Here is a 16,788-nt window from a genome sequence, read left to right as displayed (position 1 = left end):
AGCACCATTCCTGGTGTGCAGCTTTAGACAAGTAATTTTAGAGTGGCACTTCTGATAACAGCGGGATCCTCATCTATAGGTACTCAAATCATTTATTATAGGGTACTTCAGAGGAATCAAAACATCCTTCTCCCGTGTAAGTTTTGCTCCAGGAGGACTTCTGCTCTTCTGGAACTCAAAAGTTTTAACCACTTCCTCATGGTACAGGCAGGAATTTCACTCTCCAATCCTACTCCTGCAGCTGGACTTATTCACAAGAGCTGCAACGAGTACTTCCTAGGCTGAGTCCTGGATTCAATTAAAAGGTAAGACTGATGTAAAGACAGAATCACAAGGTTGGAAAAGACTTTTGAAGATCATCAAGTCCAACCATTCCCATCCTGAGCTAATCCATATCTGTAAGTACCTCATCAACCCTTTTTTTGAACACATCCAGGGAAGGTGACTCAGCCCCTCCATGGGCAGCCTGGGCCAGGCTTCGTGCCATTTCCCCTTGTCCCATCTCCTGTCCCCTGGCTAAAGAGACCATCACCCACCTCTCTACAACCTCCCTTCAGGTAGTTGTAGGTGGTGATAAGGTCTCCCCTCAGCCTCCTCTTCTCCAGGCTGAACACCCCCAGCTCCCTCAGCTGCTCCTCAGAGGATTTGCCCTCCAGCCCCTTCCCCAGCCTGGTTGCCCTTCTCTGGACTCACTCCAGGACCTCAATGTCCTTCTGATGGTGAGGAGCCCAGAACTGGACCCAGCACTCGAGGTGCAGCCTCACCAGTGCCCAGTCCAGGGGCACAATCCCCTCCCCAGACCTACTGGCCACACTGTTTCTGACACAAGCCAGGATGCCATTGGCCTTCCTGGCTGCCTGGGCACACTGCTGGCTCACATTCAGCCTGCAGCCACCCAACACCCCCAGGTCCTTCTCTGCCTGACAGCTCTCCAGCCAGTCTCCCCCAGCCTGTAGTGCTGCAGGGGGTTGTTGTGTCCCATGTGCAGCACTCTGCACTTGGCCTTGTTAAACCTCATCCCGCTGGTCTCAGCCCATCGGTCCAGCCTGTTCAGACCCCTCTGACAGGGTGTTTCACATCATGATACTGAAAATACAACGAGAAACTTTGGCAAGAAGGTCCTAAAATAATCCCTTTTCCTGAAATTCTGGGATTGTGCCCAGCATTGTAGTCCAATCTCCTCCCTTAAGCTATCTCAGTGGTACTCTGTGATTGTCATTTGGGATGACATTTCTGCACAGGAAGCCCTCACCAATTCTGTACATGATGAGTGGTCAGGGTGAGCACTCCTCACTTTGACTTTTCCTCTTCAATTTTCTTCTTTCTGCTCAAGGGAACTGCAGAGAAGCGTGTGCCTCAGGCTGTGGGGACTGGAGCAGCCCTAAAGCACACTTAAATACATTTAAGACAGAAACCCCCAGCCCTCCAAGCCAAACCAAGTATCTTTCCCTACAAATGTGTATTTTCCTGAACACACCACTGCCCTTACAGTTCAAACTCCACACCTACCCAAAAGCTTCAGAGATTTTTCATCTCCAAAGACAACTCTATTTTGGGGTAGTGTATGAGGCTCCTTCCAAGGTGGTACCCTGGGTGAGATCCACTCAGACCTCAGATCCCATCCTGTGATTAGTTTCCTAAACCAACCATGAGGATTCCTGAGGTCTTGAGATTCCTGATCCTCTTGACTCCAAGGGCTGCAACAAGTGCTGGTGACGGCTGAGCAGCCGCACCCACAGTAGCTGTGTGGGAATTCCAGAATTCCCTGTGTGCCCAAACTCCTAGGATAACAGCAGTCCCATATACTGGTGCTCCATATTTATTTAAGGTCTGGTAGGACCACACCAGGTGGGACTATCTGAGTTTTGAAGGCTGGTTACAGGTTCTCCACAGTGCAAGATGTTTCACAGTCTGTTTCTCACATCAGAATGAAGCACAAAAGAATGATTAACAGTAAAAAATACACACCTCTAAGACTTAGGAGTTGTCCTGTAACACCTGCTTTTTAAATCTCACTGACTTCAAATCAGGCATCCAAGCCAGCTCAGGAAGTAAAATTTGGGCTGCAAGCCAGCAGAGCCTCATTAAGATACTAGAAATGTCAGTGGCAAAACCAAGTGTTAAGAAAATGTTCTAAAGCCACTTAAATTCCTCTCAGCAATGGCCCAGGCTCACTACTAGAGAGTGTGGCTCTCAACAACGCTGTGCTGCAACAAAGCTCAACCTCTGTGCAGCCCCACACAGTTCAGAGGCAAAACCACCCTGCAAATTCTTGGCTATATAGATAGTGTATCAGAACCAACAATTTTCCTTCTCCTTAAGAAACCTGTAAACCACCAACTACAGAACAGGATTGGAAGAAAACCTTGTGTACCCACATACAAACACTTCTAACATTATAGCAAGTATTTTTTTAAATAAATGTGCAAAATAGGAACAGGATGGAGCACTGGAACAACATGTGGGCACAGTAATGAATTGAAAAATACAAAGATGGTGTGTTTTGATCAGGTACCTGCAGGGTGGATGAAGGCCAGTTACCTCCAAACATGCCTGGAGACCAGAAACCAGCACCAGCCCTTCTGCAAAGTGCTGCTTGAGTGCTCAGAGCTGAACGGCCCTGCCCCCAGACTGCAGGCTTACTGCTGCCTGGTGCCATCAGAGCATCCTGACACTGTCTGGGTAGGGGGAATGTTTTGTGAGCAGAGGACAGAGACTGTCCTGACCAGGGGAACATTCATTTCTGGTGCCTGAGAGAGGACTGAGCAGAGTGAATCCAGGTCAGGATGCACTGTGACAGTCCTACCAGGCCAACCATCTCCCAGTGCAGGTCTTACTCTCTGAATGCCCAGGTTTTCTGAGAGCTCCAGAACTACACCACGAACCAAAGTGCAACCACCAAATACAGCTGGTAAAAACCCCACGATCCTTAAAAGCATTTCTGCCCTCCATAGACAGCATCTCTTCTACTCCCAAATGCCAGCTTTCACACAAATACCCTTGCAGGTATTTAGATACACACTGAGTTGCAGGCTTGCTTCAGTTCCACTCATTTATTATTTTTTACCTTGGCCCTGGAAAGCAGAAATAAGCATGCAAACTGCAGTCTCTGGTGTCTTCTGAACAGCAAAATTGCTTCTAACTTGTAACTCCAAAAGCATTTGAATTTAACATCCTCCTGAGAGGTTGGCAGAACTAGAAGTGAGGACACAGGTCTCCATGCACCACCCTTACAACATGCTTGTGTGTCAGAAGGAAGAGCAGTGGAAAAGGGGGGTGCAGAGGGCAGAGTAAATTTGCTTTCACGTGTATAGACAAACTCCTCGTTAGTAGGTCCATCACCCGGGTTAATAACGGGTTACAGGCGGTGTCAGCATGGATCAGACAACACACCCAGGTGTGCATGAGCTTTGCTGGATGGGCAGCTGCAGTCTCCTGCTGGGTGTTGGTTAACTCCAGCGTGCTGGGGGGAACCCACCCCACAGGACATTGGACATGCACAGCAAGGCTCACCGGCTGCCAGGGTAAGGCCCACAGAGTCCGTGCAGCACAGAGCCCAGCAGGCACCTTCTGGGCAACCGGTGCACGTCGGGAAGGAGAAGTCACTGCTGGGTATCAGGCCAGCTGCAGCTGCAGCCAAGCCCAGCCTCCACTGGCAGAGGACAGGCAGAGGCACAGGGCTCGCAGGGACCCCGAGGAGTTCAGGGCTGGGGATTCTGGGGAGTGTAGGGGCTGGCACTGCTGAGCACAGCCCTGCCAAGACACCCTTTCTGCAAGCAGCAGCCGACTGTCACACAGCCCAGGGCTTGGGGGAAACGCTGAGTTGTGTGTCAGACACACAAAACACAAGCTATTTGCCTATCAAACCCAGGAGACTTGAAACTAACTCTGGGTGGAGGCAACGTGACTGTTCCAAGTTTATTACTTTTTAAATTTGGGTTTATTTGAGACAGTGACTGCTCATTGCCTTTCTCATCAATTACTGCAGTGTAGCATCAGAACAGTGCACTTATATCTAGGAATTTAAAGGGGAGGTTTGGGGGTTTTTTGAAAGGCAGGTAGAAGTTTTCTGTTTGAATTCCTTCACTCTGCTGGCCCTGTGAGGAGAGAAGACACCCTGCCGTGCGTGGCATCCTGAGGAGCAATGAACAGGGGCAGGCATGGCGTGCAGATTCTCTTTCCTTAAGCAGTCTCTGTCAGAATCACCTTTCTCCTCTTCCAACTTCTGCAACCAGACCTCTCTTTGCACAAAATCTGCTGCCAGCCCTCTTGCCTTCACTAACACCCCTCTCCCAATATTCCAGGCCACCCAAATGAGCTCCTGGGATGCCATCAAACCAAATATTCCCAAGCTGGTCACCCTTTTAGCTCTCACTGCTACATCAAGAACCTCTTCTGCTTTACTCACCTAATCGAGACGACGAGGGACAGCACCTCTAGCAGGATGGCGATGACAAACACCACGACTGCTGCAGGCGGCGGAGGGGACGCGACCATCCCGTGCTTCAGGAAGCACGTGACAGACAGGATGAGGAAGACTGTGGTGGAGAGGAACACATCCAGGAGCGAGCTGAAGGTAGCACTGGCAAATGTCTTCACCGGAGCGTTCCTTATAACCTGTGTGGAATCCAGGGGTTGAGGGAAGGCATGAGAATGAATACAGGCTGTTCGGCTGAGTTCAGCTGCACCATAAGCAGCAGCTCACACCAACAAGTAAAGGAACAGGGAACTTTCTGCCACTTCATTAATGTAAGTATTGTTTTGAAACAAGAAACAGAAGAGAGAGGTTGATGGCAATTGCTGTTCCCCAAGAGTGAGCTTGTGTTGAATAAAGCATGGGCAGCACAGCCCCTGGCTCTAGGGTGACTTGTACAGAACATCACCATACAGAAATAAACCTTTCTGAAAATTGCCTATTCTATGCAAAGAAACATAAACCCCATAATTACCAGCTGAAAGAGCTATCAGAAGTTTTCTTCAAGGATTTTCATTGATAATAACAACAGATTTTACAACAAACCTTTTAGCTCCAACAGATCTTTGAGAAAACCCTCCAAGGGCCATTCTACTGAAACAGGGACTTGCCTGGGCAGAGTTCACATCTCCCTTTCAGGCAAGATGAAGAGTGTCAATTGGGATGCTGCATAACCTGAATCGATCAGAGCCCAAGACACCAAGTTGTGCTCTTCTGTAACCCCTTACTACATATTCCTGGCCTGGCCCCAGTGCTGGTGTAGCTGGGCTCTGCCACTCTGGCCAGGTCAGCTCAAAAGTGGCTTACTCAGATGAAACCAGTCTTAGGAGCATTTGTATCTGCCTGAGGGATGGCAAAAAGCACATTACAAAGCAAAGAGAAAGGGTATTACCCGTATACCCATGAAGTAACCTGGTTTGAATACTAGAGTCTTGTACTCTGGCTTCATTTGGAAATTTCTTCTGCTCCTCAGGCTGCTATCTGCACTCAGCAAGATTCGGAAACGAGTTTGTTCCTCATTTGTACCTCTCTGCAATCTAACATGTTCAGTTAGCACTCGGTGCCCAAATTACCTTTTCATCTCAGCTGCAGCAGGATCCTGTTAGTCCACACAAAAAGTCACAGAAATTGAATTCAGGAAGGCAGTGCTGTGTCCTGAAGTGACAGCATTAAGGAGGCCCTAATAGCGTTAAGTAGTGCCTTAATTTCCAAACAAGAACAGGCAAAGCAAGCTCTTGGGAATTGGAGTCACTTACAGAGAGCGATGGCAAACCAAGCGTGCAGCCGGCGCTGCGTAATTAGAGGTGAGCTCAGCGGGGCTGGAAGTGACTTTGGGCAACAGATTACTGCAAGGCAATTAAATAACCAGCAGCGCCAACAAGTCACTTCACTGTCCCAAGAGAAGCCTTTTGTTGTTGTTTTGGACCAGGTTTCGCTGCAGAGTTACTATTAGAGAGAGAAGATTCCCATTTCCAGGGAGGTTTACGTAATCATTTTCCAATTAATAGCTTGTACTAATGAAGCACACAGCCCATATTCCTGCTCCTTCTGTGTATGCCCACATTACCAGGTCAATCTGTGATCACTGCTTTGCTTCTCTTTTCAATCTTTCTATAAGAAAGATCCTGGTTTACTATTTTCTGTGTAGTTTCTGCACAGGTGGTGCACATTTTGCAGGCTGTGTCCCATGAGAAGCTTCTCCCCATGGTTGCTCCATGAGGTTTATTCAGGGATATCACTGGGACATGGTGCTGGGGGATGAGTACAGAGTTCCTGAACCACGTGAAGAAACTGAACTGCAACACAACTTCTTTGTTAAAGAAGTAAGTCAGGTCGCATTGTAAACATGTGAAACCAAGCAAAGAGGAGCTATGGCTAAGGACAATGTGACACTGCTGCCCAAATCAGAAAGCAACAAGCACCAGGAGCAGAAATCCCACCTGCCCTTGGATGTAGGACGTACTGGGAAGAAATGAACACCATTTATCACGACACAACTGTGCCAGATGGATGGCCCCAACCCATAGCTCAATGCCCATTCCCCTTCCTGCTGCCAGACACTTCCCCTGCGCTGGCTCTGGAACTTGCCAACCTCTCTGTGAGCTGCTGGTTCAGTACAGTGGGAAACAGACCCAAGCAGAAACAAAAAGACAAAAAAGCCCCAAACAGAAAACCAAAACATGAGTATTTGATGCTAGGTTAGTAAAATGAACTGGCTCTCAGCAGGGAAGCCTATTAAGCACCAGAGCTATGAGAAGGAGCAGGGAGGAGTAGGAATGAGAAGGGGAGAGGAATTGCCCTCTTCTGGCAGCAACTTTCTATCTACTTTGGAAGTGCAGCCTCAGTTAGAGCTGACACCTAATGTGAGCTTCAAACATCCAGTACATACCAACCAGGCAGGAGCAGCTATGGGCAAAGAAAGCCTACAACACTATTAATCCCCAAGGGCATTGAGGACTTCTTACACTCAGTGCAGAACTCTGAAGGAGGCACAGAGTTCATCACAATTTACTCACTGGTCCTCACACTCCCCAGTGTTTAGAACTGCCTGTTTCTGAATGCAGCACACAACTTGGGACATCTGAGTTCAGAGCAGGTTTGGGTTCCACAGGGAAAACCATGAGGCTGTGACATGAACAAGACTCAAATTCAAGGTTCCCATTCTCATAGTTAGGGTACCTGATGAGAGAAAGGAGCATCTGGTCCCTTACTCATCTTCACGTGGCATTCTGGCTTGCCTAAAGCCTTAAAACATTAACCCAAAAGAAGGAGGAAAGGCAGGTGAGAGGTTCCTAGAGTGTCTTGGTGGAGTGTGAAAACATACTTCCAGCCTAAAGCTTGGAGTAGGCTCAGGGCACGGCGCCAGACAGGTAAGATGAAGTGAGCCAGTTTGCAGAGGCAGCAATCCCAAGCAGCAAATCACATGTGACATTTCATGACCCCTGTCATCGACTGCAAGGAACTGTGTTAAAAACAGACAGATGCTTTCACAGATCAACCCCAGGAGAAACACACCTCCTCCTGATAGCTGGTCCTGTAGGCCATCTCCAAATCCTGATCCAAGAAGTTCAGGCTCAGCTTGTTAATAGGTGGTTTAAAGAAGTAGTCCTTCATCAGGCTAAAAGGAAGAGAAAAGACAACTCAGTATATTCAGCTGTAACTCTCACAGAGGGCCCCATTCCACACCTTCTGTTTCTAGGGACGCTGGCGCTTGGCTCTGAAGTTCCTGTAGCTTTTCCTTGCTCTCGGTCACCAAGGTACCCCCTCCTCCACATCACCCCAAGGAAACACTTTACAAAACCATGACAGATAAAAGATTTTATAGAACTTTTACACTTTCAGGAAGAGACATACAAGTCCTTGGGAAGTGATTGTGCCCCCGTACTGGGCACTGCTGAGGCTGCACCTTGAGTGCTGGGTCCAGTTCTGGGCTCCTCACCATCAGAAGGACATTGAGGTCCTGGAGCGAGTCCAGAGAAGGGCAACCAGGCTGGGGAAGGGGCTGGAGGGCAAATCCTCTGAGAAGCAGCTGAGGGAGCTGGGGGTGTTCAGCCTGGAGAAGAGGAGGCTGAGGGGAGACCTTCTCCCCACCTCCCCTGCCCTGCCAGGAGGGTGCAGAGAGGTGGGTGATGGTCTCTCCAGCCAGGGGACAGGAGGTGGGACAAGGGGCAATGGGCTCAAGCTGCGCCAGGGCAGGGTCAGAGCAGATGGAGTGAAAAGTTCTTCCCTGGCAGAGTTGTCAGGGCCTGGCCCAGGCTGCCCAGGGAGGGGCTGAGTCCCCTTCCCTGGGTGTGTTTAACAGAGGGGAGATGAGGTGCTCAGGGATCTGGTTTAGCTTAGGACGGGAGCGGTTGGACTTGATGATCTTAAAGGTCTTTTCCAGCCCTGTGATTCTGTGATTCCTTCCAGAAACTCAACAGCTGGAACTGCAGACAACCACAGATACACGTGTATATAGATACAGACACATATAAAAGCTAGCACAGAGGAAAGTTAACAAGAGGAAAGGCACAACCTCAGGAGCCACGTGGCTGCGGAACATTTCTGTCTTAAGTGGAATGCTACCACTCAAAGCAAGCCAAGGGTGACAAAGGAGACAACTAGTTAGGGCAAACAAACCACCAAGCTGTCCCTTTTAGAAAACAGCACTTTCTTGTTGTTTCAGAGGCACTAAAATAACTCAGTCACTCAAGTGGGAACATTCCTGGAACAATCTGGGCTGCAGAGAAGCGGAACCTGAGGACACGGATAGGTCACATTTACCTCTGAAACAGAACTTGGCTCATTAGGACTAAGAAACCAGGAGGCAACATCAACCAGAGGGTGTTTATGCTCTCCTCCACCTTATCTTCCAGCATCAGGTGCAGGGAAAGAACCCAGCCAAACCCAAATATAGAAGAGGCCTCAACCGATAAGGAGTTGTTACTATTCCCCACTCCCTGGAGCAAAATACCACCTGATTGGAGTTTTACATTAGTTGTAAGAGGATTAGGAAAGAAGTTTATAGTGACACCTGTGGCATTTGATCTGCAGACCCCTTCTTTCTCTAGCAGGTGTCAAAGGGCTGAAGGGGCTTGACTGAGAGAGGCCAGAGAGCTTTGTGCCCGGTGGCCACAGCGTGTGGCCACGACTGCTCATGCTACTCACTGCTGGGGCAGCCTGTCACCCTCTCGTGTGCAGGCCCCACCTGAGGCTTCAGCATACAGGCTCTTGCCATAAACCTCCTTTCCTTTTGAAGCAACTTGCTACTTGCAGTGACCTAACTGGTTTTAAATCGCTGTAGGATGTGAAATGGGGCAGCTTCTTCCCAGGTGCTACTCCTGCCTTGAGAACCGCAGCACGGAAACGGTGATTACACGGGACTGTCCTGCAGTTGAGAACTTGTCAGCACAAACCACAGAGATACACAAGATCAAATCCCAGGCAGATGAAGAACTGGAAGGTTCTACAGAGCTCATCTGTGCTTGAATCCTTTTTTGTTTCTTCTTGATTTGTGGCTCCTTTTGGACCCCTGGTAATGAGGCTATTTTGGAGTACAAGCTCTGTAGCACAAGATGCCATGTGGGAAGCATTTTTTTTCTTGAGATGCAAAACCAAACACACATTCCTAGACTGAAGCTTTAGAAGACAAAGACCTTCAACCATGAACATGGCAAATACTTTACAAGCTATAAACATTCTGGTCTTGTCTAATATAAAAACATCAGAGACTCCAAAAGAATGACAGGACATGTTCCCTTGTGTTGCTCTTCTCTCCTTCATTCTTCCTTGTCTTCTGTCCCTCACCTCTCTTAGAGGTTTCTAAACACAACCTACAATATGAATTTTGCAAGAAGGTTTTTTTGGTTGGGTTTTTTTAAACTATTGTTGAATTGATATTCTTCCTGCAGGGAAGCTCAACAGCATATGGGGATGTTGCACTGGAGCTGTGATGACCTAAGGATGTAGGAAGAACAATCCAGTTTGCCTGCCCAGCACAAAAAGGTGTAACATGATGAAATCGGGGCAGAGGCATCATTTTTGATGTCAGCCAGCTGTACCACACCAGTGCAGTTCCATGTCAACAGTCATGTATCTCAAAGTAGTTGCCTGAACAGAATCAAGTACATAACCTGCTTCCCAGGAGGTGCTGTGACTCCCCAGCACCAGTTTCCCTGCTCAGGCCCCACCTGGAGTGTTGTGTCCAGTTCTGGGCTCCCTGGGATAAAAACGACAGGGATCTCCTGGAGAGAGTCCAGAGGAGGCTACAGAGATGATGAAGGGCCTGAGGCATCTCCCCTGTGAGGAAAGGCTGAGTGAGCTGGGGCTGTTCAGCCTGGGGAAAAGAAGACTAAGGGGGGACCTGATTAATGTTTATCAATATCTGAAGGATGGGATGCAGGGGAAATGGGCAGCCCCTTTTCAGTGTCTGTGGGGACAGGACAAGGGGCAATGGCTGCAAGTTGGAGCACAGGGAGTTCCACAGCAACATGGGGAAGAACTTTTCCCCAGGGAGGGTGAGGGAGCCCTGGGACAGGCTGCCCAGGGGGTGTGGAGTCTCCATCTCTGGAGAGATTCCAGCCCCGTCTGGACGCCGCCCTGTGCAATATGAGCTGGGGAGCTGCTTTGGCAGGGGGTTGGACCCCATGGGCTCTGGGGGTCCCTTCCAACCCCTGGGAGTCTGTGAAATTTCTGTTCTCCCTGGATCCAGCCACACTGGGAAATGGGAGATGAAAGAAACAAAACATATTCTAAACAGTATTTAAATGGGAAACGGACACAAGGGGGGTGTGAAGGGCTGCACAGGACCCACCTTCTGGGGGGCTCCCTATTTCCCTGGGAGTCTGCTCTAAGTCTGAAGAGATCCCTTTAAGTATTGTCCTCATGAGCACTCGTTTGTGGTGCTTCAAAAGGTTTACAACCTAAGGAATATGTAATTCTTTGTGGAAATAAAAATCTAAAAAGTGAGGATCCTTTGAGGGTATCCACAGTGCAGTTACACATTCTGTACTTCTACACTCTAGTTTCTTGTAAAATATGGGGCAACCTGTAGAATACAGTGAGCAAAGCATGGTGTAATAGTGGTTGTAGTAAAGCCTGGCTCAGAGCTCCAACTGTCCACTGGTTGCCAGAGGTGTGTAACTGAGTTGAAAGAAGCTGCAAACCAGTAATTTGTACAAAAAGGGTTCCTGTATAATACAGTAATACAAACATGCCACACTAACATGGGATTAATCACTGTTGTATTTAGAGACAACTGGAACTGTGCTGAGATCCCCGCTCTGAGACACACAGAGAGACCACCAGTCACTCCTGAGACGCTCAGCCACACAACTGAACTCCAGAAAGTGGCTGGGAAATGAAAAATACCCCCAGCATCCAGCACTTCCCCCTAGCTAGCCCTGGGCAGGGGCTCCTGAATCCTCCCCAGGGCATGTTTAGCTCTTCCCAGTCGTAAGGAAACCCATGTGATTCATTTGCATGGATCAGAACCCAGCTTGGGCATCACTGCCCAGGGCCAGGGGAAGCTCACACGATGGGTTGTGTTTCCCAGGGGGGAATGGAGCATGTTTTGAACATGACTTATTACATGCAACTTCCCATTGAGAAATGGGAAGAAGGACTAATGTGGAAGGGTAGGCTGAAGCCATCCCGCACAGCCCTAATTAATCGGAAGATTATTTTGGGAAAGTTATGTTTACATGAACTGAACTCAGCAGAGAAGTTTCCCTGGCAACAAGAAATGGCCCACTTAATATGGTAACGATGATATTTAATTGAGACCCAAAAAGAAAAGCTTAGGCTTTGACTGATGTCAAATTGCAGTCCTACTTTTTCCTAATTCCGAATCAGAAAGAACTAACCATTTGGTAAGTGGAGGAGGAAAGCTCCAGGAGTACAAGAGCTTGGGTTGGGTATCTGCAGCAAACCAAGGGCATAAATTAAGCTACTCCTAGAACATAAAGGTTTGCAGCATGTTAGCTACATTTTAAACAAAAAAGCCAATTTGTTCTTGCTGATTTCCAGCAAGATTTGGACTTCCCCAATCCTTCTGTCTTCTAATATTTAAAAATATCAGCTAAACACCTATTCAGACTGCACACAGAGGAAGGAAAAAAAAACAACCCAACCAAAAAAGAACCTAAATTTTAAATGAAGTTGGCCACAGGAGAAAGGTAATCTGAAAAGAATGTGGAGAAGGACTGGTATCCTTGCTTCTCACTTCTCCCTGCTTTAGTCGTGTTTTCAGTTAAGACGACAGTGTCCCTGCTCCAGGCAGGCAGGAGTCTATCTGAGCTTAGAATTTCAAGGGTATTTAGATAAAATACCCCTAATCTGAGTGAAAGCAATGAGGCAAAACTAAGAATAGCCATAAATAATAGCAAACTCCAGTTATCTGTTTAGCTGATCCAGTCAGGTCACTGCAATAATAAGGGAGATACGGTTGTGTGGTCACAAAAACCACATGCCCCTGAATTTCAGAGAACATACTTCCCTCTGCCCAAAACAAAGGGGTTGGCTCGAATCAGAGAGAGAGGCTAGCTGTGCAGAACGCTGTAGGTAGGTAGTAGGGTCCATGAGAATTCAATCCTACTAATTTTCCTTCTAAGCCCAGCATGATTTCTGGACACTAGTCAGTCAGACAGTATTATCAGATGTGGTTCTTTTGCTACAGGAAAACGTGAGTTTTGTGGTTCAGAGTTAGATGTCACTGCAGAGGAATGTGCATTAAGGGGACATCAGAATGAAAAGAGAAGAGCTCGACTTGACTTCAAGAACAACTCTTCACCATGGAAAGGATGAAACCCCCAGCTTAATGAATTCCTGAGCAGAATGCTTCTGACACTTTTTCAAAGGGTAGATAATGGCAGGACAAGGGGGAATGGATTAAAGCTAAAGGAAGGAAGGTTTAAGTTAGGTATTAGGAGGAAGTTTTTTACAGAGAGAGTGGTGAGGGGCTGGAACAGGCTGCCCAGAGAGGGGGTGGGTGCCCCAACCCTGGGGATGTTCAAGGCCAGGTTGGATGGGGCCCTGGGCAACCTTGTGTAGCTCCAAGGCCTGGAGGTTGGTGGCCCTGCCTGTGGCAGGGTGGTTGGAGCTCTGTGATCCCTGGGGTCCCTTCCAACCCAGCCCAGTCTATGATTCTATGACATTAAGTTCCTATTGCAGTTTAAACAGAATACAGACCAAGATCAGGAAACTACACCACGTTAAACATTAACAGTAATTAGCGACATTAGACAAAACCCACAGAAGTAACGATTAAAGACACAGGACCCCTGTTAATGCCTTCTCTCCCTTATACAATTTTACACTGTGCAGCTTGGTTTTCCTTACCTGTCTTCTTTAATCACATCCACAAAGTGAGCATCAGTCTTCTCTCTGATGTTTTTGAACCTCAAAGGAAGGAGAGCCGACTGATCCAGGCTCACTCCGCCCCACCTTCCTTTCTCTTGCAACATTTCATAGAGCGAAGTTTGACTGTTGCTGAGCTTTTCTTCCTGTGGAGGACTCAAAAGTCCATTTTGAGTCTTTGGACTGTGCCCTCCTGAAGCCTGAAGGACAAAGCAAAACATACACGGGGACCATCAGTGGCTGAGAACGCAGACAGGAGGGATTTCATGGAGCAGAAGTTGAAAGAAGTTCCTTCCTCAACACACTGAGATTTTTCTGATCCCATCTAAGACCCAACCCCACCTGCCTTGAAGTCATTCCCACCTTCCACAGGCACAAGCTTATTTAGGTGTCAGCCTTTGGCTTTTTGCATACCAAGCTCTCAAGGAGTAGAAAACAAAGCACACATGCAACGAAGACCAACCACAAGCCCAAATTTCATTCACTCATCTTGAGGTCAAGATTCTTCTAATCAGCTTTCTGAATCCCTACTTCACTGGTGCTACCTTTCTCTGCAAGTCCTTGCTGACGACCACAGCCCTGCTGCTTTCCCAGATGGAGCTTTCCCCTTTCTCCTACCTATGGCAACAGTCCTTCTGTTCACCTCATCATCCTACAAAGTTAGCCAACAGGTTAAACTATGGTTTCTTCACTAAGATGTATTTCTCTCAGGCTTTCTTTTGCCTTTGCATTAGCTAATGCTGCATTCTGAGACTCTGACACCAGTTTGCAACACCACTTACATACCCAGTGTTCTCAATTCTGCTTCTGTTTACTTGAGAAGACAAATTACCTTCAGCTGAAAATTACACTGTTCACACTGTTTTCACAGACCCCAAAGTTCCTTCTTTTAGCTTTTCTTTGACCTAGGTGAACATGCACTGAAGCAATTAAAAAAACCCCAACTGATCAGCTAAATATGGTTAGAAGGAAAATGAACTGCAGTTAGGCAGGATCATTTTCAAATGCAAACATCTATCAAACTTGGCATATCTGAACACTCATCCCCCCCCTCCATGTCTTATCGTTTATCACGTATCATTTATCCTCATCCTGAAACCCACTCATGACAGAAGTTTCTTCTCTCCTGCCCGTTCAGCAGTCAGCACAGCACTGACAAGCTCCTCCAGAAGACTATTCTTGGATGCCACCACAGTGACCATAAATAAATACCATAAATATCATCAGCACCCCAACCACGCGCTGAAATATGTCACTTTGATTGTAGAAGCAACTTAGTTAAAGTTAAGAAATATCCTGTTTCTGGCTGCCCATGCAAAATTAATTCAATCTCCTGGTGTATCAGCCCTCTGAAGCAAGTGTGGCACACAAGCACAGGCAGGTGTAATTAAAGCTGCAGACACAACCAGTGGGGATACAAAACCAGTGGAGCAGCCAGAGAACCCTTGTGCAGGGAAGAGTCAGAAAGCACACAGGCCTGACTCCCTGTTGCTGCCAAAACCTCAAGAGCTAAAGTCATCACAAGGTGTGTTGGAATGGTTCCCTGGAGCTACAGGAAACACAGGAGGGAGATGGGCTCTGCTTCCCCTTCCTCCTGCCTGGGAGGGACGCAGGGTCCCCACCCTGTGGGCTGACTGGATGGAGGTGTGAGCCCCTAGAGCTGTGTGCTGGGAGCCAGGAGATGAAAGGATTCCCAGTCCTGTGTCTTCTCCTGCTCACAACAGGCGGTTTGGCAGCATGCAGGTGTTCACAGCCCAGTGACAACAGCTAATGAAGTCGAATAGGAAAGCTAGGAGTTGCCTTGGTGTGATGCCAATGTTTTGCTGAAGAACGTAATCAACAGAAGAGAAAGGTGATTTCAGCAACATGTATCTCAGCAGAAGCAGAGACAAACCTCTTGCACCAGAGAGGTACTTGCATATGACAGAAGGGCACTCTTCTGGTAAGCCAGAGGCATGAGAATTTCACACATAAAAAGGTCACCAGTTCGTTTTCTTAGGAAAAACATTCAGTAGCTTCCAAGCAAGTCCTCCTGTAACCCTAGCAGGTTATCTAGCCTACCAGGGTGGCACAAGGCTATGGGCACAAGTTGTACCACAGTGTCAGGGTAGCTTCTCTGGCTTTGGGATGAGGAGTGCTAAGCAAGGCAAACCAAAGACAACTGCCCAAGAAGTGATGGGTTTTCATTCTTTGCTGTTATGTTTAATTTATGCTAAAGATTGTATTTGCTCAGAGCACCTCCCACAACAAGTTGAGCCTTAAAGAGACCAAACCAAAACAAAAAGCCCCCCCAAACCACCATGAAGGTCAGAGTAATCTCCTTTATTTTATTTTCTTTCTCCTCCTTCTCAGCCTTGCAGATGTCATTACATGAAAGGCCGTATCTGAGAGAACACAATTTTTGCTATGAGCTCAAATAAAAGATATGAACTCCTGTGCACTGTTTGCTTTCTCTGCCCGCTCTTCAAGTTCATCTGAAGAATGCAGCAAAAATTTCTGCTCTTTCAGAGAAGGTCAGCATGGACTTCTCTTGGCCTTTTCTCTTTAGCTCCTTGGCAAAGGCTCAAATCCCTAAGAAAATTCTTCCCCTCATTCAGCTCAAGGTTTTCCTGTGCTGTCTCTACTATGTTAATCTTAACAGAAGGGGATTAGGGTGTGAAATGGCTTGTGTGTAAGGAGAAAATCCCTGTTTATTAAATGCTGTTAGCTCCAGTGTTACTGTGGTTTCTGATGGCAACAGGCTGTGCGGGTTGGTTTTTATTGAGCACTCAGAGATCTGATGTACCAGGTGACAGTTTCCTCTCATCAAGAGACAAGGAGGATTTGAAGCCTGCTGGGACCCACGAAGCTCCAAGGACACTGTTACCATCATTAACGTTCCCTAAAGATGGGGGACAAGAGTACTGCAGGGCCAAGCACAGGGAACAGCCTCCAGAGATGGGCAGAGGGAGCTTATGGCCCTTCTTCTCAAGAAACTGTGGTGCAGAGGAGATTTGGAGATCAAGTGCCACAGCAATTTTGTGTATGTAGCTGTTCTTCAAGCTTTCAGGTGAGCAGGCAGCCCAGAGTTACTGGTAGCCACTTATCCAGCCCCATTTTTGACTTGGTGATAACTAAACCAAATCAGAGGACACTCATTTTGGTCTCCACTTGCATGCTTCTTCCAGGGAAATGAGACATTATATTCAGCTCTGCACAGCCCCCCATCATGCAGGGATAGATGATTAACACAGGTGAGGGCATTACAGCTGCAGTAGGACAGTGCGATGAAGACAACATGGGACACGGGGCGACTGGTGCTGAAGGAAAATGTCTGTCTGCAGTCGGTTCCTGGAGATCCTGCAACGTGGGAGAGGCAGCCTGGGGAAGAGGCATCTCTCACATACCATCCTGTCAGCCTGTGCACAGCTCCCACCGTGTGTTCTGCCTTAAAGACCTCGCACTGTTCCGAGATCAGGACTTGCCGGCCACTCTGCTCC

General features: G+C 47.8%; 1 protein-coding gene across 1 annotated transcript in view; it reads right to left on the bottom strand.

Moving 5' to 3' along the window:
• Positions 1-16,788, bottom strand: part of ADCY9 (adenylate cyclase 9) — a 92,899-nt gene that overhangs the window by 20,089 nt on the left and 56,022 nt on the right. The window contains exons 4-6 of the mRNA XM_084270971.1: positions 13,292-13,509; positions 7,490-7,592; positions 4,409-4,617 (exon numbers count right to left, since the gene is read on the bottom strand). Coding sequence (XP_084127097.1) covers positions 4,409-4,617; positions 7,490-7,592; positions 13,292-13,509 — 530 coding nt within the window. The remainder of the gene's footprint in view (positions 1-4,408; positions 4,618-7,489; positions 7,593-13,291; positions 13,510-16,788) is intronic.

The sequence above is a fragment of the Gallinula chloropus genome, assembly GCF_964237585.1.
Source record: "Gallinula chloropus genome assembly, chromosome: 15".
NCBI classification, from domain to species: domain Eukaryota; kingdom Metazoa; phylum Chordata; class Aves; order Gruiformes; family Rallidae; genus Gallinula; species Gallinula chloropus.
Note: the sequence above shows the minus strand (reverse complement) of the source record. Positions and strands in the feature narration are given on the sequence as shown.